Source organism: Psammomys obesus, unplaced genomic scaffold (assembly GCF_907164565.1).
Source record: "Psammomys obesus unplaced genomic scaffold, mPsaObe1.curated_primary_1811, whole genome shotgun sequence".
In the NCBI taxonomy this organism is placed as follows: domain Eukaryota; kingdom Metazoa; phylum Chordata; class Mammalia; order Rodentia; family Muridae; genus Psammomys; species Psammomys obesus.
In genome coordinates, this window is record NW_026586589.1 from 6,222,806 (window position 1) to 6,247,072 (window position 24,267).

The 24,267-nt window shown below is 44.4% G+C and overlaps 1 protein-coding gene across 1 annotated transcript in view; it reads right to left on the reverse strand.

Annotated features, from left to right (window-relative positions):
* The window catches only part of Ctnnbl1 (catenin beta like 1), a 153,251-nt gene that overhangs the window by 107,736 nt on the left and 21,248 nt on the right, over positions 1-24,267 (reverse strand). The window contains exons 2-3 of the mRNA XM_055602422.1: positions 9,909-10,097; positions 5,172-5,278 (exon numbers count right to left, since the gene is read on the reverse strand). Of these exons, the coding sequence (XP_055458397.1) occupies positions 5,172-5,278; positions 9,909-10,097 (296 nt within the window). The remainder of the gene's footprint in view (positions 1-5,171; positions 5,279-9,908; positions 10,098-24,267) is intronic.

Consider the following 24,267-nt stretch of genomic DNA (forward strand, 5'->3'; position numbering starts at 1 on the left):
ACCCAGTACTGGACAGCTTGCCTTAGGTGCAGTGTCCTGGTTCCCACTCTTAGTACCTCTAAATATATAAACAAACAAGCAGACAGAACAGATGCCAAGGCTTAGAGTGACAGGCTGTTCGTCTCATTCCAACTTTGTAATTCTTTGGAATATATGATATTAGCCCTAAACTTGTAAGATTTCGAAGGTCAGAACACTATTCAAACAAAACAACCAGCAGAGAAGCAAACTGTAAGTACATGACAAAAAGTCCTCCAGTGCTACCTGGGTATGAGACATAGTGAAAAATGCTTGGACTTAGGGAAGACTGGCCTGGGTGTAACTTTGAGCAGTATTCCGACAAGCATTCACCCAGCCCACACAGGTGCCAGTCACTGGCTGAGGTACAGAGAACAAAACAGACAAAAAAAATCGGCCCAGTGTCTCAGAGCTCCCAGCCTACCATGGATGCAAGCCATCATTACACACTGAGAAGCGTAAGTGCTACCCAAGAGGCAGTATGCTCAAAGACACATTAACGACTTATCTCTAAATCTTGATTTTCTTAGCTTCCTGGTTGAAGGATAGTGAGGATTTAAAGGCTGAATACATACAAGGTACCCAGCAATATCACTGGCACACAGCAGCTGCCTGAGTCTGTTATGTTATGTTATAAAAAAGACAGTGCTCTTCTGTTTCTGCTGACCAAGTACAGCCCACTCACTTAGAGCACACACTACTATTTGCAGACGGCTGTCTTCAGGGAGCCAGCACAGCTTCAGCAACACATGACTCGTAGCCAGGGTAAGGGTCAGGTGAGAGGCGATGGGAAAGCAATAGAGCAACATATTAAAACAGTAACCAGGCAGAGATGGGGTCACGGACTCCATCTGACAGGACAGAAAATGTTCTCCTAGTCTGCCCATGCTCATTTGCTTCAGACAAGCAAGATGTTCTCCCTCAACCATGAGAGTGAATATTAACAAATGACCCCGGTGCTCAAAAACACAGGACTACAAAACCTGACAAGTCTGAGATGCAGTCACACTAGCAGCCGTCGCTGCAGAGGGACCATGACAATAATTCCACCCAATTAAAACAGCTGTTCTCAAGGGGTGGCCCCATGATGTGGCCACAGGCAATAGGAGATCCCTAGGGAAGGAGGGAATTGAGAGATCAAAATTTTGTAATTCTAGGTACTATTAGCCCTTTTCATGATTCTGTCACACCACGGGGTTTTCCCAAGGTCCACATAACAAGTGATCTCATCCATTGTCCCTCTCTTGCACGTACGCATGCATGTGTGTCTGTGTGCATATTTGCACACAGTGTGTACACATGGACGTTGTCCATACTATTGTGCACACTTGTGTGCATACACAGAGGCTCTCAAGTATCCTGATCTGTCCCTCTCCATGAAACTCCTCTGAGGGTCTCACAAAATGTGAGCTAGGCTGGTGGCCTCAATGCCCAGTGATCCTCCTGTATCCACCTCCCAAAGTGCTGGTGCTACAGGCACATGTGCAGGCCTTTCAGAAGGCACTAGGGATTTGAACTCAGGTCTTCATGCTTACACAACAAGTGCTCCTATCCATCGAGCTAGCTCCCCAACTCCTAGATCGTTATCTTGATGGCTAGTAGAATACAAGCTTGCATGTCCTCGTGTTTGCTACAATCTTCTAAGAAAAGCACTTTAGGCTACTCTCATTTGAGTGCAAAGGGGCCATGAGACCAAAAAAGGCCGTGAATCAGCATACTAAATGATTCCATCCCTGCAAAAACAAAGAGCAGAGCTAGGGACTTACTACAGAAGCCGTGGGCTTGGAGCGGTGTTTGAGAGAAGGATCACAGCGCCAAGCCAGGCTGTGGGTGGAGGGCTGCCGGCTGAATCTGAACCACAGCCAAATGAAGAACAGCATTTGGGAGGAAGCGATCAAAATGACACTCCCATGTACAGGAAAATAAGTTTGAATGTTTCTGATCTCAACTGGAAAGTCTCATTCAAATACGCAGGAACAATTTTCATCTTAATTGCCCCTCGATGATCTGGAGAATTACAGAAGACATTGTGCCAGCAGAACTCAAGGTTAAAGCACAAGACAGTTTCCTAACTGCTTTTTGCCACAACAAAAAAAGTTCTTTATGTATAATTTCAATTTTTATTTGTTCAAGTTTTAAACTAAAATAGCACATGAACTTTTTTCTGAATGGAAAACAGTTTAAAGAACATAAGCCTCTTTCTGAAAAGCAGCTTATCGACAGCACCACCAGAGACTAGTGGTACCAAAGGAGAGATGGCAGCCGCGGCTGCCTTGACTATCACAACTCTTAATCACAGAACAATGGTTACCAAGTGCACAAAGGCAATGGTGCCATTCCAGGCACAAGTCGGATCTCACATTTCCAGTGCTATCAACCTGCAGCACAGTTTCCCCCTGAGGGTTCTTGGCTTCCATGCCACGGGGCTATAATAAAGAAGACAAAAAGGTTGCACAGGAGCTCTCGTGTTTCCTGAGCGCCTGGAGCCTGGCAGGTACTGCACCAATGCCACAGGAACAGACATCAGACAGAGCAAGAACCCAACATAGAGAAACACGGAAACAAGCAGCAGAGGTGTTAAAGAGTGGTCATGTCTACCGTAGAATGTGGGAAGGAAATGCAGCTGAAGGGAGAATAAAAGGATAGAGCAGGTAACTTGGAGTAGCTTTCAAAGATTACAACTGCATGGCCTTCAGTCTGGGCATTCCATGTTTGGTTTCTATACAAAGGCATATACACAAGGAGATCTACCCAGCACTGTTTATAAAAGCCAATGCTTAAACTAATCTAAACTGCTAGAGATGGCTCAGCAGTTAAGAACACTGGCTGTTCTTCTAGGGGACCAAGAGCCAATTCCCAGCACCCACATGGTGGCTCACAACCATCTGTTACACCAGTTCCAAAGGATCCAACGCCCATGAGTACCAGGCACACATGTGGTACACAGACATAGATGCAGGCAAAATACTCAGATATATGAAATAAAATTTGAAAACTTGATTTGTTTTGGTTTGGTTTGGTTTGGTTTTTTGAGACAGTTTCTCTGTGTAGCCTTGGTTGTCCTAGACTTGCTTTGTAGACTTCTGCCTCTGCCTCCAAGAGTGCTGGGATTACAGGTATGTGTCACTGTGCCTGGCTAAATTTAAAAACATTTAAATAACCTAAAGCCCATCAATACAAAAATAACTAAATACATCATGGAATTTCCAAACCATGAAATAATATGCACTAGCCAAAACCAAAAAGCAAATACAAAGGCACTAACAGGAAAACATTTTCTGTTATATAACCCCAAATTTTGTAGGCTGAATCTTTGTGTAGTTTAATACAGGGTATAGAAAACAGTCTAAAGGGATCTTCACAGAGTCCGTCACAAGGTCAGCGATAGGGACTGCGGTGGAAGTAGGGTCAGTACAGTGAAGGAACTTCATTTCTTACTCTACTTTTTACAATAGCATCAGTCTGAGTGGTACTTGTGCAATTAAACACCCCCCCCGCCCCCCGCCACACACACACACACCTGAACTGCTTCTGTATGGTGTACGCACAATGACAGAGATAACGCAGGTGCTAGGAAGCTGAGCTGTGATCTAGCTACTGTCACAGAGGGCTGGTTTGTCCCTGCTGCCTCTTCATCCACAGGAAAGGGAAAAGTATGTCACACTACCTCCCAGGCCTGCTCTGAAGATTCTACCCTCCAGCATCATGGATTTTGTGTTTTCTCTCTATCTCTCCTGCTTCTCATCTTCCAAAGTGTGTGTGTTTCTGTGTGTGTGTATGCACTAATGCAGCTATCTATACATGTATAAGAGTGTCTCTAAAGTAGGCACACATTCCATGGTGCACATGAAGAGATCAAAACACAACCTCATGCTGTCCTCATCCTCTGCCTTGTTTGAGATGGTCTCTTATTCTCTGCAGTGCACATCAGGATAGCTGGCCCAGGATGCTCAGGGGATTTCTTGTTTCTGTGGCAAACACTTTATCCTCTGAGCTATCTCACCAGTACTACTTTTTACTCTATGCTAGTTGCACGCTTAACACAAGGCCCAACCCAAATACTACCTTTCTTGTGAGACAAAGCATTTGCTCCTTCTCCTATACTCCCACAGCATTCAACTTACATCTCTACCTGTGTATTTCTTTCTACCTCACATTAACAGTCAGTCTCCCTAGTAACCTACAAACTTGAGAGCAAAGATCCTACCATCCAATTCTTAATTGCCTCAGGGCTTTGGGCCTATTAAAATTCATTAAACCATTTATCTGGGAAGGGAGAAAGACAGGGAAGAAAACAGAGATTTAGAACTCTAAAATCTATACAAATCTTTAATCCTTTTTAATTGGGATTCAAGATTGAAAGACCCCATACTATGGCACCTCACAGTAAAACACGTATCAGGAGCATCTACTGGGTAACAGAGACTCAAGCTAGCCAAGCTTCTCACTTAACCTTCCCAACATCCCGGTGGCCTTACATAAAAGAAACACCTGAGGCTAAGAAAGACCATTTAAAATCATTTAAGATCACGCACTGACCCCTAAGCTTGCGACATTTTCCCTGCAATAAAGCGTTAACCTGGCAGCCATGGATGGTGTCTTGGGACACTGCAAGAATGATGCAGGAAAGAGTTAACAAAGTACGGCTGTTCTTTGGGAAGCCTGCGTACAAGGCTGACCCAGAGCTGGCCGCTGGGGAGCTGGCTTCTGAGCCATTCCCTGAGTGCTAAGGGTGCCCAGCCAGCCACAGCTGCTTCCTTTCTGGAAGTCTAGAATTGTGATTCCAGTTGTCAGAGAATTCAGATCTGACCAGTCCTTCTCAAATCAACCTCCCAGGACACTGGTGCAGTTCACCACAGGAGACGCAGTGTTGTCTGCTCTCAGAGGAAAACAGGAGGTCTGGACACAGATCTCTCTAGACTCAAGATCTGCATTTCTCCCAGCCAACACCTCTGTGAACTCCTGCCATAATAAACCACAGCCTTCAGCCCCACTGACTCCAAGGCCCGTGTGTCCTTCCAGGGACATTCCAAACATGCAGGCCACACTGGGATTCCTGATCAAGTCACAAAAAGCCAACAAAGCAAACAACAAATTCATATTAGAAAACAGGCGGCAGTGGAGGAGAGGGGGGTCAGCAAAGTGAGCCTTACTTCTCCGGGTTGTCTGGAAACTTGATCCGCAGCTCCTGGTTTTTGTATGATCGCTTTTCAAATGTGAGGATCATCTTCTTCACTGAGCTTTCGTCTAGCGGTTCCTCCTGGAAGAAGGATAAGAGTTTCAGTGTACAGAGGTCTCACATTCACAACTGCTCCTGTGGGCTCAATGCACAGAACACATTTTCCCTCCCCTAGAACGACAGTGAGGGGCTTCATCCTGGGTATCATGTCTAATGTCCTGCCTCTACCCCAGGAAGCTCTGTCTCGGGCAGTAATGACTCATCCAGCAAAGGTTTCTCAGGCACACTGTGGATGCTGAGTAAGCAACGGCGCTGGGTACTTCCAGTCAACGTTTATCTCATCCTTCTCCTTTGATGCACAGGCAAGAAAGGGTCAGAAACGAAGAAGAATGTGTTTAAGATCAAACCCAAGTCAGTGTCAGGTGCCCCTAGTCTCTTCCTCACACCAGAGGTCACAAACTAGTCTGTAGGCTGAAGCTGCTCCACTGTCTGTCTGTGAGCACCCTGCAAGCCTGTGGGCAGCTGGGAGCTATTCCACTGCTTCACATCGTCACGATTCTGTGCCTGGTCTCATAAACTATGGAGAAAAGCCAGACAAGTAGTTAACCTTGAGCCAGATGTGGTACTGAGGTAAGAAGATCATGAGATTGAAGGCATCTTGGCTACATGGACAAGAGAAGGAAGAGAGAGAGGGAGGGAGGGAGAGAGGGAGGAAGGAAGGAAGGAAGGAAGGAAGGAAGGAAGGAAGGAAGGAAGGAAGGAAAGAAGGAAAGAAGGAAAGAAGGAAAGAAGGAAAGAAGGAAAGTAGGTTGGCTGGTTGGACATGATACCACATCCTATAATCTCAACATTCAGATAAAGACAGTGGGATTGCCAAAAATCTAAGGTCCAGCCTGGTCTATACTATAAATTCTAGGTCAGCCACCATTACCTAGGGAGATTCTGTCTCAAAATAAATAAATAAATAAATAAATATTAACTATGAAAAAATTAAGCATTTTTGGTAACCTTGTTCAGAGGAAGCATTTGGAAACTAGTAGCACAGAGTTGTCTGGTTTCATACACTTCAAAGATGGCTAGAAAAGTAAATGAATTGGCTATTATATACACTGAGGGGCTAGAGAAAGGGCTCAGAGGTTAAGAGTTACCACTCTTCAGAGATCCTGAGTTCAGTTCCCAGCTCCCACACCAAGTGGCTCATACCACCTGTAAGTTTAGCTTCAGGGGATCCAATGCCCTCTACTGGCCTCTACCGACACCCGTGCATGCACACAGGAGTATTCGGGAACACACATAAATAAAAATAAATCCTTTTAAAGCTTTGGACCATTTCTTTTCTCCCTCCCCCCAATAATCTAATTTCAGAAATTAGAAATTTCAGAAATGTTGTAACTTTGGTTCACTTTCCAGTTTAAATTAATGTTCAGCAACGCACCATGCCTCTCTAACACTTTCCCAACTCCCAGCTTCTCTGCTCTGTAGTAATGGCCATAACTCATACCTAAAAGCAATAAAGAAACTGCTTTTAGGAGAACTTGAAATAGATCCTTTTGGAAAGCACTGAATCACCCTATAATTCTGTAAGGACTCAGAAATGCTGGCTATTATTTTATTATGAAATCTCAATGTTCTTCCTATATTGGGTTTTAAGTGGGAGAAACCTATACATTCATTTTGAACATGATGCATTTCTCAGATTTTATCGACTCCAGGATCTGGAAGCGCTCGGCTGGGCCCTCACCCTTCCCCAGGTCTACAGTCCTAGAGGGCCTCCCCAACTTGGTGAAAACTGAAGTCATTGTCTGGCTTGGTTAGGACTCAGAGCCTAGATTCCCTCCATACTAACCACACAGTAACAAAACTTTACTAATAAGTTCCTTAAAACCTCAGCAAATCTAGCTCATGCCTCCTCACTTACCTCTCCTAAACGCATCTATTTGGAGTCTAGAATCAAATCCCAAATCCTTCACATGGCCTACAGAAGGAAATCTGGAAGGACCTGGCCCCACTAACTGCTCCAACTTCAAATCAGGGCAGACACTGAGGCTGGAGTAACAGGCAGCATTTAAGATCACTGGCTGCTCTTCCAGAGGACCTGGGTTTGAATCCCAGTATATACATGGCAGCTCACAACTGTCTGTAACTGCAGTTCCAGAGATCCAATGCCCTCTTCTGGCCTCTGAGGGCACCATATATGTGTATACCTGTACTACAGGCAAAGCCCCTGTACAAATAAAATAATAAAAATTTAAAAACTGAAAAAACAAAAAACCAGGACCAACGTAACACCCTACAGACAGCTGTCCTACTTGTACGTGGCTGTTTCTTTAGGACCTGGCTCAGCGCAGGCACCCAGTAAGGATCTCAAGAGAGAGAGGGAGGACGGGAATGAAAATGTTTGCTGGATCTTTCAAGGTCATGGAGATGACCTGAACAAACTGTGTACATAAAATTGTTGGTGAACTCCAGTAGTGAATAATGACGCTGCTCTTAACAGCAAGAGACACAGCATACCCAGCGTACCAAGAGGCTTTAACCAGCAGAACCCTGATTTCTAGGGAGCAGTTAACTCACTTTCCAGCCTCCCTCACAGCCACTGCTCTGCTTTCCCTCACTAACATCTTGACCACTCTGGGAGAACTATATTCAAGTGAGTGCAGTTCCTGCAGAGTTTCTAGCATCCCCGCCTCTCAGGGGATGGGCCTTCCCTCCTCTAATTCCTCTCCACCACCAGGGAACCGAATTATCAGTCTTAGTCATCGGCCTCAGCAGTATCTCCAATAGCTCAACGTCAGAAACCAGTGGGAGATTTCAGAAAGATGAATGCTGGTGATGTAGCACAAAAAGGACAATAATATTTTACAAGCCCATGTGACCACAGGGGCAAGCACCACTTGTTTTCCATCAAATGGGACTTTGGTAGCAGTGAGAAAATAACTCCTGGACTTTTAGCCTTCTGTGTGTCATTTTTAAAAAGTGATCTCTTTGTCCCTGCCCCTTAACAGAAAGGCCTTTCTCCCATTACATTTCTGTCTCCCAGGGTAGAAACTACTTACCCATTACAGCCACTGTCCCCATCCCCCCAGATCATCTATACAGGAATTCTACCTTCCAATTAACTGCTGCAACAGGACAGACTGAGTAGAAGCCAAAGGGAGGAGAGACAGCGTCAGCTACACACTGTGTAAGCCCTGCAAGGCTGCTGACCTCTGAGAGATGGTTCAGAACTCATGGCTCTCTCTCATAAACTCCCCAGATATCAATAAATTTTAGGTTCAGAACACCAGACACACTTCTCCAGACCCCAGGGAAAAGGGAGCTACTATCGTAACATAGAAAAGACCTGTTTGGAATATGGATCAAGATTTTTCTTCTCAGATTCATGCCCACGCCTCATTTTTAAAAGCCAAACTTAGCATCATGTCTTTGAGGGAACTAGAAAACAGCTGGCTCTTAAGAATCCATTTCCATAATTCATATTGAACAAAATGCCAGAGTGAAACAGCATATAAGTTAACACTTAAGGATTTAAAAAGACACAAGGTAAGGTCATTCTGTTTTAATCACTGATATTTTATCTCTATGCTTCTCTGCTCCATTCATTTACTCATTCAATAAATAGTTATTAGGGCCTATGAAGAGCTAGGCGCTGCTCCACGTACCAGAAACATAGCTGTGAATAAAATAGAGCCAGGCTATTTTCATGGGAGGCTGAGGGGAAGAATGCAAATGTAAGAGAAGTAACAATTTCAAGGTATGAGTCATGCTATGAAAACAATATACATAACCAAGTGAGAAGAGGACTTGACAGTGGCCTTCAGGGCCAACTCAGAGACAGATGGACTTCTTGGAGAAGAAAACACCTGATCTAGACAAGGCACATGAGGCATAAAGGGAGATTATTCAAAAAGATGAAGATTAAGACTGAGTACAACAGCCCAAAGGCATCATCTTCCTTCACCCATTGTAGGTATGAGTGTTGTTTTTAGTTGTTTTTTTTGTTGTTGTTTTTGTTTTTCCTGAGAAAGGTCTTGCTATATTGCTGGGGCTGGTCTTGAACACCTGGGCTTAGGTGATCCTCTTCCCTCAGCCTCTGAGTCCTAGGACTACGGGCATGAGGTGCCATGCTTCAGCAAGACTCAACTACCAAATATACAGCATGAGGACCTTCATTCTTAAAAGCCCTACTACCATGTGTGACAGTATTTGGCACTTCTTTTAGACTACAGACTATATTTTAAAATGATGTGTTGTGGGTGGTGGGCTCACGCCTTTAATAGCAGCACTCAGGAGACAGAGGCAGGTGGATCTCTGAGTTCGAGGTCAGCCTGGTCTACAGAGCAAGTTCCAGGACAGCCAGGGCTACACAGAGAAACCCTGTCTTGAATAACCAAAAAACAGGAGGGGAAAAAAAAAAAAAAAGAGAGAGGGGAGGGTGTTCTACATGTAATCAGAATGGCTGGTCAGGAGCTTTCTAGCCTCCTCCAGTTAACACCAGGCCCTCTTCCACTTAGTTCCCATGATGTTCCTTATACTGTGTAAATCCTTTTGCATATTTAACTCTCCCACCCATTTTGCCTTTGCCTCAACGCTCTGAAGCAAGGTTTCTTAACAGATGAGGCTGGGAGACTCTGGGTAACCTTCTGTCCCCAGTTATGCCACAGACGGTATGTCAGGGCCAGCTGGCTCCTGCCCAGCTATGATTCATTACCTCCTCCTCTTCCTCCTCGCCATCCCTGTCAATAATCTGCAGCAGCCTTTTTTTGTCATCATCTGTTTCTTCAGCTGCTGAGGCCTCCTCTTCACGATAGCGGCCGCGTTCTCGAGGACCAGTTTGCTTGCGACGTGTCTTCAGTTCCTCTTCTTCATCATCCCGGGGTCGTTTTGTGCCCCTGTTGGGCTGAGAAAATGAAAAGAAACACAGAATGTTAAAACGGGAAAAGAGATGGGCAGAAGCACCAAGCATTCTAAAAGCATACAAGGGTACCTGATAGCAAAGTGCTATCACCCTTCCCACATAACAGTGAGGCTATTATTATTTCTATGAAGTCTCAGACCCTTAATGGCTTTGCAAATGCACCATGACCAATGAGCTTTTTTTTTTTTTTTTTTTTTTTTTTTTAATGAGGTTGGACCACTTCACAAGATTTCCAGTATATATAGAAATCACGAGGGGAAAAGCCACCTGACACGAAGGTGCTGAGTTAGGCTCACTTTCCTTGCAAGATACAATCCCCAACATCACTACCCAGAATACATCTTAGATCAATGTCTTTTTTGCAGTTCCTCGGTTCAGACAGAGAATAGTAAATAGATAACTTCCAAGTCTCCTGTACCTCAGATTCTACTACACAGACGACCAGAAGCCAGGCAAGGGTAGGCCACTCCTCAAGAAAACAGACAGAATGGCTAAGAGATGAAGGAGAGGGAGACATAAATGAAACCATGGGCTATCATCTGTTAGAACTGCTAAGGTGGTGTGGAGAAGAGAAAGCCCGGTGAGTGCCCTGCTGGTAGGCATGTGAGTTAACAGTGTGGAGGCTCCTTAGAAAACTGGAAATAGAATGACCACCATGTTATCTGGCAGTCTCCAAAGCAAGTGAAGCCAGAGAGGCCCCTGAACTGAGACATTCAGTATAGCACTATTCACAAGTGCTCCGAGACAAGAGCAAGGTGCAGGCGGCCTGTCCAAAGATGAAATGATGTCCAGCTGGGAGAAGAAAGGCTGCCACCAGCAATGTGACTATGTGTGCATATACAACTGGTCAACCTGGAAGACATTATGCTGAGTCAAATGCCACAAGATCTCATTATAGAATAGAACTCAGAAGCAGTGGCTAAAAAGATGGGTTAGGAACACCTGGAAGAACCAACTTCAATCATCTAGTGAGCAGAATGGTACATACATAAATACTTAACACCCTCACTCCTTCAGAATTGAAAAAAAAATTTTAAATTTTCACTACAAAACGTACTCAGTGATAGATCTGTTAATTTACCTGTTAATCATTCTCTACTGCAAACATATCTCAAAACACATTGTGCCCATAAACACTGAGCTGTCAATTAAAAAAATAAAATATAAGGTGGAAAGATGGCTCAGTGCTAAAGATCTGAGTTCAGGTCACAGCACACACGTGAGAACAGCCGGGCACCGCTGCTCTAGCACCTGTAACCCCAGCAGACACTGGCTCGTGGTGCTGAATGCTCCATGTCCAGTGAGAGACTGACTCAGAGAAATAAGAAGAGCGGCACAGCAGGATCTCTCCTCTCTCCTCCGCGCACAAACACATATTCCTGAACACTAAACACACAGAGAGATCTTAATATTTTCAATAGTTTTTAAATTACGTGTTCGAATGTTATGTTTGTGCACACAAGCACAAGTGCCCACAGGGTGGAAAGACGGAGTCGGAGCCCTTGAAGCTGGAGTTGAAGTAAGTTGTAAGTTGCCTGATGTGGATGCTGGGAACTGAACTTGGTCCTCTCCAAGAGCAGCACAAACTACCAGTCACTAAGCCTCCTCTCTCTCTAGCCCCCAAATATTTTTAAACAATGAAAACTTCCAGAAGTAAAGTACTACAAAAGATGGTGAGCCTTTAGCCTCACGAAACTGGTACCTCCTTATAATGGAAGTGTTGGTTTCTTTTAAAACTCAGTCATGTTACGTAAATATGTTTTTCTTTTAATCCAAAGTGTGGGATTTTAGTTGGGCTTTAGTTAGTCCACAGCTGATAACTGCCTGATGCGGGGCGTGGCTTTTACCGGATGGTAATGGCCTGCCCCCGTTGAGCATGCAAAGGAACATGGTCTAGAACTCTGAGGATATAAATTTGAGAGCCCAGAAAGAGAAAATGTGGCGGGCAGGGGTGGCATGTGGTGAGTGGCAGTCAGCAGAGACTGACTGGTGTGGCAGCTTGGAGAACCATTTCAACACAGCGGCTTGGGGGAGACAGCTTGCTGTGCCTGGGGTTGAAGGAGACTGGTATAACTCACCCCCTCACCAAAAAAGAAACCCATTGACCCTAAACAGCCGGAAGAAGTAAAGGGTCTTCGTCCCCTCTCCCCACTAACCTTCTCTCTCCTACCTAGAGTTAGGGGTTGGAAGGGAGAGGCTTTAAGGAACCTCAATAAATTAGAGTTTAAAAGCCTATACTTCCTGGTTTCCAGGGGACCCCTGGGGCTTCAACACAGGCACAGAAGTCCTCTTAATGTTTCCTACAAAATTAGAATAAGGCAGGGCTTACTGAAATGCACTTCAAAACTGAGGAGAAACACCACGGCAGACACCAAGTGCCCTATCTCACCACTCAGCTTGCCACTGGCTCAACTTTGGACATATGGTCTGCCTCCCTAAGCCTTAGCTTCCTAAATGCAAATGAGGATTACGATCCTTTTCCTTGTGGACTTTAAAAAGCTGCTTTTAGAGGAAAAACACTCCAAACTACAACAGTACCAAACAAAGAAAATTAGCACCCTGAGGCAATCCACATGATTCTGTCTTCCAATAAGACACTTGAGATGGACTCCTTCATGAACTTTCCCCTCTCCAGTGACAGCCGCACCTACTGACGGCGTGACAGTGCAGTGTGGGCTGTTACTACCAAACCGAGGAAAAGGCTGTGCTCACCGACACCCTGCTAAGCTGTCTGGTAATAACAGACAAACTGCCATCGTGCACATCACACATCTTGCCTTGTGACTGCCACTGAATTGCACCACGCCAGGGGTGCAATGTCATTCTCTGTCCACGTGAGTCCTGACGCTTGCACATACCAGGTGCCTCAGTGAGTCTCAGCAGATGATGGTGCTTGGAAAACTCAAATTAGACAATTCAGTTTGTAGGTGCCAGCTGCTATTTTTCACTCCCTCCTGAGTCTTCCTGGGACACACCCAATTTCCTTAAGGATAAAAAAACCTAGCACTGTCATTATTGTTCTACCCTTAAAGGAGGGAGGGGGCGGCACAGGCCAGTAGCTAGAAACCTCAAGAAAAAGAGGTGGATGCTTTCATGTGGGAAGGGAAAGGGAGGTAGTTTCATCCTCAAGAAGCCAGGCTTCAAACAGAAATCTGGAGCTCCCCAGCAGGTAAGGAACTTCAGCCTCCTGGGAACACGAATCTTTCAGGCTCATAAAACAGGCCCTGCTGCGATCGTGATTAGTGCGAGCCTGCTGCAGCAGCCAAGTCGAGCCATGAGCTCCAGAGTTCTCCAGGCAGAGGGGATGGCAGGATGGAGAGAAAAGGTGGTGGGGCCACAATTAACAGGAGGAAGCTAAGTGCTGCCGCCATCCAAAAGGGCAGACTACACACAACAGTGGTCTCATGCCTTTGGAGCCCACTTCTTTAAAGGTCAGGGGAGGAGTTTCATCTAATAATCCACTAAAATGGCACTTTCCTTGAGCAGAACTTTAATCCACCACATCCCTGGGGACCAGAAGTAGTTAAGAGTTCTGTTGTATAAGCAGGAAACAGAATGCCTGGGGTGCCAGCAATCTCTCAATAAACACAGGGACAAGCTGATCCCTTCTGAAGTGGCACATTGAAGAGTGTGCCCATCCACCTTGATTATGCAACTCTCGGTGACACAGTTCTGAGCGACTTAAGTGTACCCACAGATATAAGCCACATAAGATCTTGGTTAAATTAAAGTGGCATTTGTTAAGTCATTAACAGCAACAACAACAAACTTGGTAAGAGATTTCCAAGGTGTGAAACACTGTAATCAGGTAACCCAGTAGCAGTCCCAGGCTTCCAGTTGGGTGCTGCCTAAACTGGGTCATCGGGAGAGGCAGGGCCAAGTGTCAGGCAGCTTCTAGAACCTTTCTGCCTGGTCTATCTCAACATGACACATACAGCACCAGTTCCTCTTGGGACTGACCTGGACCAACAGTCTGGTCCCAGGACCTTTACTGGCACAGCCACGGGCACCTCCCTCTCCTGTGGGTGGGAAGCTGTGCAAAAGAGGCCTGACATGTTTTATTTCAGCATTTTCACTCAGAGGCAGAAATTTTGCTCTTTACTCCTTTTCTAGACTGTCAATTGTCTCTTTGCAAGAGCCAAGGTTCTCACTAGAGGTTCCACTCATTCCTGAGACTCCAGTGCTGTGTTCTGAGCTGGGCTGCCTCCTTAACAAGTAATAACTGAGTGCCAACTGCACCTGAGTACCGTGCTAGGCCAGGGCAGATGTGTGCATCCAAGACAGATGCTGCCTTGCTAGCATCTTACAGTCCAAGATGAGGGAGGGCAATCAAATACAGTGTAAGCCATTGGCATGAGTATATTAATAGCCATATTTTAAAAGGTAAAACTGGTAAAATTAATTTTAGTAGCTATTTTATTTAGTGCAACATACCCTAAAATAGCAATTTAATATGTAGTTAACATTTTCAAATCCTATTTTACATTTTTTTTTAATACTAAGATCTTGGCATGTGGTTCACATTTACACCCCCACTCAGCTCAACAAAGACCAGCCCCAGTTTATGTGCAGGACTGCCATCACACCGCTCCCTGAGGTAGCCTTAGCAGAGCCCACTTCCGGCAACAAGGGATGCAGCCGGGGCTCTTCGAAAGCTATTACCCACAAACACAACCGAGCATGGGAAGGAGCCCGGAGCCCGGAGCTGTCAGACTGATCTCACTGCAGGGAGTCCAAGGGCTGCTGCTCCAAAAGGAGGGTGCAGCCCTGAAGCCTGCCAGAGGTCAGCAGCTCAGCCCACGGACACTCTCCTTGTGTCACACACAGCCAATCTCAAGGGGCTTAAGCCATTCTTACCAGTCACCGAAAAGTATTTGGCATCCCTCAAGATGAAGGAATGACAGAAGCAACTGTTCCTAATAAAGCCGTTTCTGTTTCTGCGGCCCACAGGACTAAGGGAAATGATGAACTCTTAACTTCTACCTCTCCAGAATATCGGCCTGCCTTCCGGTGCTTCTACAGCCTTCCACATGGACCCCAGCCTTACTCCTGCAGTCACATAAATGGCCCTCTGAGTACCTGCCACCATCCAGCCACATGGGCAGTGGCCTTTCGAAGACAAAGAAAGGGCTCAACTCTCTCAAAGCCCCCAGGAGGCCTCAGGGTCACGAATATGCCTAAACCTTTCAACAAGCTTATTGTACACACACCCGTGTCTGTGTGTGAGCACGCAAGAGTGTACTTCTCCACCCTCCCCCACCCGAACTCCTGAAAATGGAAATCAAGACATCACCACAAAAGCTTTGAAAGAGTTAAAAAAATTAAGCAAGCAAACTGCCTGCAATACTCCCTGTGTACCCAGACAATATCAACCTAAGCTTTAGGTTTCGTTTCCCCCTCTCTCTCTCTCTTTTTTTTTTTAATTAAAAAGCAGTGAGAAGCTGCAGCTATAATGAGGGGCTGTGGGAACATGCAGTTATATTGGACTCAAAGTAATGTACCATAGGAAGAGGCTACATCACCAGAACGAAGCCTAAATTAAAACTCCACTATGAAACCCACTCCATTTCCTCTGAACGTGCAATCTGTATTATCACATTTATGGTCTGTCTCGACCTCAATTAGACTTAGGGGTTGGGGGTGGGAAGAGAACTTCTATCGTAAGCAATAATGGTATCATTATGATAAATTATGAAAACATACAGTGCAATTATTAATGCACAGCACATGTGCACTGGGATACCACAGTGGAAATGCTAAGATGTGCTTGTATCTAAGGACAGTGCAGCATTCCAAGTTACCTGGCTCAGGAGGTAATTCATGAAAGACGCTCTCAATGGGGAAAAACTCAGCCAATTATGTACGGGAACTAGAAAACATCAATAGAAGCCTTCAGTGACCTTGAAATAAAGCAGGAATTCTTCATCTAGCAACAAGGAGCTCAGAAGAGGGTCTACCCAGTGAGGTGTGACACGCTGGTGCTCACGCATTAAACGACAGGAAGAACTCGGAAGTTAGAGGTGGACAACAGAAATGTCTAAGCAGAAATTCCAGCCCAGCAAGGCTTATGCAACTTGTCAATGGTGAGCGGGAGTGCAAAGCTGATTTCCTGATTCCCTTTTTTATTCCCACGCAAGACTAATTGGAAATGAGAGAAGAGAATATTGAGGACATTGCTGATCAGCAGGCAAAGCTCCTATGAGAACATAAGAAAATGGACTGGTCCCCATGATAGAGAGGAGAGCTATAGTTAGCAGACATCAGCAAAAGACCTCGGACAGCCAGGGCCAGTGATCCCAGCCCTGTTTTAACAATGCTATCAAAAATGGTGAATAGGTTTGGAGTCAAGTTTTTCTAAACTCAGCCCCTGCTTCCTCTACTTGCCAGTCCTGGAGGGTAACTTAACTATAAACGGGGGTGAATAACATCCGTCTCACAGACATTTCTGAATGTTTATCTACTACTCATAAAGGTGAAGTTTTACAGCACAGGGCATGGTGTGACCCAGAGTGCCCTGTCGTTGTGACACTTGATTCAAACTCAGCAAGGCTGAGGTCGAAGGAGGGTCTGAACACTAATGGGCTCTAGATGTGAATTCCTGGGTGGGAGGTGAAGCTTGGTGGTAGAGTTCAATCCCCGTTACCACTGGAGAGAAAATAGCACAAAAGAACAGGTATCCTTTCCCCATTTGTACTTTTTGTCAGCCAACGACAGAGGAAGGACACAACAGGAGCAAGCAAATGACTATTCCTCTGATGGTTTTTGCCCTTTGGTTTGTTCTGAGCACTGTTAATGAAGAGTTGACTCTGTACCCACTCTCCAGGAAATGTCCTGCCAGATACTAGAATCAGTGTTTCCCAGACACCAGAATCAGTTTGGGCTCAGGCATCCTCCATGTTGCCCACCTACTTGAAGTTCGAATCCTCTTTGAAATTGTCTCTGGGCAGACGTCGGCTGGGACTGTCCCATCAGCTCTGCTGACCACACACCATCCTCCCTAAGCGCCCTTCCTCATCTTTGGATCTTTCCTTCAGAGTTTGCCACCCTGGGAAAACTCTGCTGACTTACAGCCAGTCTCCTTCCCTGGTCCCTGGTCCTTGCCCTTGAAGGACACGTTTAGTCTGACTCTCACATACGGGGCTTTAAAATTAAGCATTATTTGAAGATGGCAATCCTATTTGCCTCTTCCTTTCCTGCTGCTTTTTCTTCCTCGGAATAGATGCTTCCAATAGGTGTGCAGCACAGAGGAGAAAGGGGAGCATACACATAATTAAATTCCTCCTACCATGACTTTGGGATTTCATCATTTTAAAATGTTCTAATACCCTGTGAGATAATTAGACATTTGGAATGTCGCAGCCCGAGCTTCAGGACGGATTGGTCTAACCAATCTGAACTGTTCAGAAATCATCGGCTGTTAACCTCTCCTGATTACCTTTTGTCAGAATAAAAGGTAGTTTTCAAACATTCCTTCTTACCAGATGGTAGCAAGCGGCCTGACCCAGAAGCTGCAGACGAGCTGCAGTAATGAGTTCCCCCTGCCTGCACCGGCTGCACATTCACTGGTGACATTTTACAGCGAGGACTTCTGGCTCAATCAATATTTGCAGGCATGAAACCTGCCAAAGTTAACATCAGGGCTCCCTTGCAAATTTGCTTAAGGCACAACTGAAAAGGCTCATAGTCTCTTCCATTGCAACTACCATCAGCCAAAATTCGTAATTAGAGATCAAAGCAATCAGAGACAGAAAATCCCACCCACCGAAGTGACTAAACAGACCACTTTCCAAAGAGTCTTGTGTAAACTGAGTGCTGAACCAGCAAGAGAAGCAAGCAGGCCATACTTTTAGGAAATAGCTAAATGCATATATAATCTGCCTTTGTCAATTCCCAGGAGTTAAAACTTGAAAAATCTCATGAATTGTGGCTATTTACCAACCTGTGTCTTTGGAAGGCTGCTATGCTAAACCACTATACCACCAACACAGACATCTACCTGTATTTCTGAAAGAAAAAAACAGGTACCAAGAACTCCTGAAACCCTACAGGAAAGTTACCCCAAAATATAAAATAGAACCCCCAGCCATTCCCAATCAAAGTGCAGAGGCCACAGTAACTACTGAGCAATCTAATGTCCACAATGATTGGAAATACTGAAACATCAAAACTAAATGGAAGGTGGCAGACTTGAAGTCCCCTTCCCGCGACCTGATAAAAGAAAAGGGTCAGCAGAAGGAAAAAATAGAATCTAGTCCAAAGAGAGGAAAAGAGGACATGCTGCAGAAATTCACAAAGGCGCTGCAGGATACCTGCAGCATGGAGAATAGGCTAGGTGACACACTAAAGAGACCCCAGTCCCTACACAGCTCCAGACAGCAGCTTCTGGCTTGGGAGGACCAGCAGAGGACCAGGTGGTTGTGCTGCAGAGACACCAGCTGACCCACTGCCTTTGGGGAAAGCACACAGAACTCATGAGCCTTAAAACCAGTTTCCAGATTAGTGAGACAGTGATTCCTCTGGCAGACAGGTTAGCAGTAGAGAGGAATTCCATTTTGTCTCTGTGTGACTGACTCCATGGCAGGGACCTGGCACCATCTTGAAAGAGAACCTATTGTTTGAAACTGTACTACCCTGGAAGCCTGAGAACAAAGGAGCAACCACAAGTCTGAGAGTGGAGTTAATTTGCCACAGCCCTCTCTGAGAGACAGCCTCAAGAGTTTGTGGAGAGCAGGAGGGCCAGACACGGACAAGCCAAAAGTGCAGACTACAGGACGCTTGGCTTGGACAGTGAAGTACACAGGGAAGGGTAACCAGCCCTTGGCTGCCAGCAACAGGCCTCACCAGCTAAGACCCCTGAGACACAACTCAGCAGGTAGAGCCACCAAGCTGCCAGTAACAGCCCTAGAGCCTGAAGACTGAAGCTCTGACAGGCTACACAGAGCTGCATCCCAGCAGTAAGGTGATTAATACTTTGAAGGTCTTAAAAGTATGAAGATTGCCTCTGCTTGCGCAGACCTCAGGGCCATGGCTGCTTCCAATATTCCCAGTGCCTTGGGAGACACCCCCTCACATACTCACACACATGCACGCGCACGCACACACACGAACTTCTACTCCAGGAGGCATGAGAGAAGTATGGTCAGCATAGTCCCTGGTACCCAGAGAAGGGAAACTGTAGTGAAGACAGTTCCAGGGACCATCAGACTCTTGTCCAGTACTGGCTCAACACCAGTATACACCACCAGGAAGTCCAACAGACTCTTGCCCACAGGCGTTTCCAGCAGAATATGTGCGCTAAGGGTCCAGGAAGACACTGCCAACACCTGGTTATCTTCTTTCCTGGGGCCCACGCTCCTCTCACTTTCCTATGGTTCTCTTCCAGCAGTTTTTTTTTACTTTATCGTGTTTTAAAATGCTTATTTCCCCTTCACACTTCATCTTTGTTTCCACCTCTTTATTTGATTACTGAACAATTGTTTTTTCCTTTCCCCACACCTGAAACCTTCCTCCCAGCCTCCTTTCCTCCTATACATGCAGTAGAACTATAATTTTATCTTATGGGGTGTTGTGGTTACTGCTGTGATAAGATAGCTTGACCAAGGCAACTTATAAAAGAAAGTGGTTTAATTAGGCTTATGGTTCCAGAGAGTGAGGATCTAAAGGCATAGCAGCAGAAACAGCTGAGCGTTCACATCTCAGTCCACCAGGGGACAAAGAGACACACTAGAAACTTGAAACTTCAAAGCCTGCCCCCAAGGGACACACCTTCAACAAGGCCACACCTCCTAATCTTTACCAAGCAGGTCCACCAACTGAGAACAAAGTACAAACATATGAGCCTAAGAGAGCTGTTCTCATTCAAGCCACCACGTTGGGGTTTGTTGTTTTCCTTTAAAACACGCAAACAAGAACACTCATGTATTTTACTTACTATTCCATTTCTTACATTTACCAATTTTATTTTCAAACTTTCTCATTATTAAAAATCCTTTTTTAAAAATCATTGCTTATCTCTCCCCCTAACTTGTCTTTTTAATGTTCAAATGTGTAGGTGATTGCCTGCATGTATGTATGTGTATTATGTGCCCAAGGAAGACAGATCAGGGCATTTGATGCCCTAGAACCAAAGTTACTGATGGTTGTAGGCCACCATGATACTGGGAACCAAACCTAGCTTCTCCGCAAAAGCAACCAGTGCTCTTGAGCACTGAGCCATTATTCCCGCCCCTTTTCTAAGTTCTCACTCTTTTCCCTTTCAAAACACTCTTATTCATGTCTCTTCTTTTTTCTTTTAATTTATTCAGCCTTACTTTCCCCCTTCTGCTTCATCTCATTTGCTTCCACATCTACCCTAAGTAATTTCAAGTTTCATGACACAGTCTATTTTCTCTCTTTTTTTTTTTAAACTCATGGTCACTGTGACACACTAGTAGAGCCAACTTCATTTTAGTGTATTTCCAACACTTGGATGGTTTGCTGATGTTGCTTTTGTAACCGTCTATTTCTCCCTACTGTGTGACATTCAGGATTGAGCCTTCAAATGTAAGCTGCTCCATAAGGCTTCCCAAATAAAACCAGAAGAGATATCCAAAACAACAGAAATGCAATCAGAGCCACAGAGAAACACACACACACAGAGCAAGGCAATAAAACCCCTCCAAGTGGTAACTCTCAATTATTGAATTGAAAGGCCCTAAAATAGGTACAGTACTGATGATTTCCAAAAGGTTGAATTTACTAATAAAATGACCAAAGAGGATACAACCAAACAGATTGTATCCAGGGTCTTGATGAGGAAAGTTGGTAACATACAGGAAAAAGTCAGTAAAATGGATGAGAAAATAAGCAATATGGATGAAAAAAGACAGCAACATAGAAGGAAAATTTCAGTAAGGAAATTGAAATTTGGGGGTGGAAAAAAAATCAGAAACTCTGAAAATAAAAACCTCTAATGATCCTAATTAAAACACCACAGTGGTAGAGAAAGGAATCTGAGGCATAGACAAGGTGAAAGAAACACTACATTCAAACAAAAAAGCAGCCATGTCCACAACAGCCAAGAGCTTTGAACGATGACAAGAGCTCAAACCATGACCAAATCCAAGGGACTAAAAATGGAGCTAACATCAAAGACTGAAGACATGGAAAACCTATTTAATGAAATTAAACTGAAATTTCCCCAAATATAGAGAAACAGACATCCAAGAGCTGTTTAGAACCCCAAACAGCCACAACCAGAGAAAAATCTCTCCGTAATATATCATATCCAAGATATCAGAAATGTAACACAAAGAAACATTAAAGCGGTAAGAGAAAAACTCCAACTTATCTACAAAGGAAAACTCACCAGAAAAGCTTCAGATCTCTCAACAGCAACTCCCAAAGCATGAAGCAATACTTCCAAGTCCTAGAAGGAAACAGCTACCAAAGATGCTATAACCCAGTAAACGTCTTTCAAAATTGAGAGTAAAATGAGGACATTTCAAGAGAACCACAATGAAGGCAGTTCATGACAACCAAGTCAGCACTGAAAAAACATTTAACAGAATACCAATCCCAGGGAAGAGCGAATGTCGTAAGAATAAATGAACAGGCAAGCTAGGAAGATCTCTACATGACCAAGACAGTAAACCACCAACCTCCTAACACTGCTGGGAAGAAAGAAAAGAGCAAACAGTGAACCAATACCAACCAGAAAGGCAAACAGAAATCTCGGGAACTACAAACATTTCTCAATAACAACCTTAAATAGGATGGCCTCAAAATATAAAAACAAAGAGATCCAAACTTGCTGACTATATTAAAAACTAGGTCCAAGAAACACACTACACTGGTAAAGACACCCATCAGCTGAGAGGCAGCTGATGGAGAGCAGTCTACCAAGTGGAGGCTGCAGACACTGATACAGCCACTCTGCTGACAGACTTAGAACTGGACAGAAGAGATTTTACTTTTAATACCACTCACATTAGGAATGGAAACAATTAATCAAGAATCTGTAACAATTGGTGCAGGGGAGGCAGGTTAGTTGGACAGTGTTTGCCTAAAATGTACAAAGCCCTGAGTTTGATCCCCAGCCATACATAAACCACAAGTGTTGGCACACACGTCATCCTAACACTTGGAAGGTGGAAGCAAGAGAGTCAGAAGTTCAAGAACACCCTCAACAACATAGTGAGTTCAGGCCCAGCCTGGAATACATAACAACCCATCTTTAAAAAATTAAAATGAAAAATCTGTAACAATTATAAACATATATGCGCCAAACACTGAGGCTCCCAATTTTATCTAACAAACATGAATGAGCATAAAAGGCCATATTGATCCTGATACAATAGTGGATAACTTCAATACCCCATTATCATCTTTATCATATTTTTATCATTTTCAGGAGCGTGTGCATGTGTGAAGGTCAGAGAACAACTTAAGAGAGTCAGTTCTCCCCTTCCTCAATATGGGTTCCAAGGATTAAACTCAGATCATTGGACTTGGTGGCAAACATCTTTACCTGCTGAGCCACCTCACCAGCTCTACTCTCATATTCAGATATGTCAATGAAAATAAAGAACAACAAACATCAGGATTAAACTATACTGAAAGTGCAAATCAAATGCACCAACAGACTATTATACCCAGCAGAAATGGAATTTGCAGGCTTCTCAGCAGCACATGGAACATTCCCTTAAATGACTGCATTTTAAGCCTCAAACAAGTCCAACAAACTGTGTTGGCACACACCTTTAATACAAGTGCTCAGGAGGCAGAGGCAAGTGGATCTTTGTGAGTTCAAGGCCATCCTGGTCTACATAGTGAATTCCAGGACAGCCAGGCTACACAGAGAAACCCAGTCTTGTAAAAACAAACAAACAAGCAAAAAGAAAGAACACAAATATTTGGAGACTGAAAATACACTCTTGAATAACTATAGGTCACTGAAGAAATGAGAAAAAAAAAAATAAGAATGCCTTGTGGTAGGGCTAGAGAAAAGATTCAGTCAGCAAGGCGCCTGCCACACAAGCATGGTGACGAGTTCAGAGCACCAGCACCAATGTAAAAATCTCAGCATGCACCGATAATCCCATTGCTGGGGGCTGGGGGAGGCATGGCAGCAGAGAAACTCCAGGGATTCCTGGAGCTTCCTGGAGAGCTGGTCAAAACTGAATCAGTGAGCTCCAGGTTCGGTGGCAGATTCTAGCTCAGAAAATAAAGCAGAAAGACATCTGATGTTGTTCAGGTCTTGCAAAATCTTTGGGATACAACTAGGACTGAGATGATGTGAAATTACAAAGCTTCTACACAGCCAAGAAAACAAACACCATAGTGAGAGAGAGTTTACAATATGAGGGGCAATGTTTGCTAACTATACATTGTACAGGGGATTACTATAGAATGAACTACAAAAATTATACACAAAAAAGTTATCTAATCAATAAATAGGCTAATGAACTGAACAGCCAGTTCTCAAAAGAACAACTACTTGAAAGCAACAAAATACTTGAAATGTCCTTGGACACCAGGAACAATGGAAATCAAATTGCTTGAGATCCCCTCCCACCCCAATCAGAAGAGCTATCACACACAAGTGGCTGTAATAGCAGGCAACTATGCAGGAAAAAAGAACCCTTATTCACTGGTAGAAATGTAAAACGGTTTAGCCATTATGGAGATCAGTGTTGAAATGCCACCCAAAAAACTAAAACTAGAACCACCTACCATAGGACCCAGCTCTATCACTCCTGGTTATTTACCCAAAGTCCCTATATCCTACCACAGAGATATCTACTTGCACACCCACACTTCCTGCTGCTCTGTTCTCAATAGCCAGGAAATGAGAGCAATCTAAATGTCTATCAACATAAAATGGGTAAAAAAAATGTTATGCATATGCACAATGGAGTTTTATTCATCCGTAAAGAAAAATGAAATTATGTCCTTCGCTACAATGGATTCAATTGGAGATCATTATGTTAAACAAAATTAGTCAGGCTCACAAAGACACCCCATTTTCTCTTATATGCAGTCTAAATTTAAGAGTGTGTGTATGTGTGTGTGTGTGTTGTGTGTGCATATTGAAAGAAGACAGGGAACTGTGAGAAGAGAGGAAGAGATCTTAACAGAGAGGAAGGAGAAAACAACAGATCTTAACAGAGAG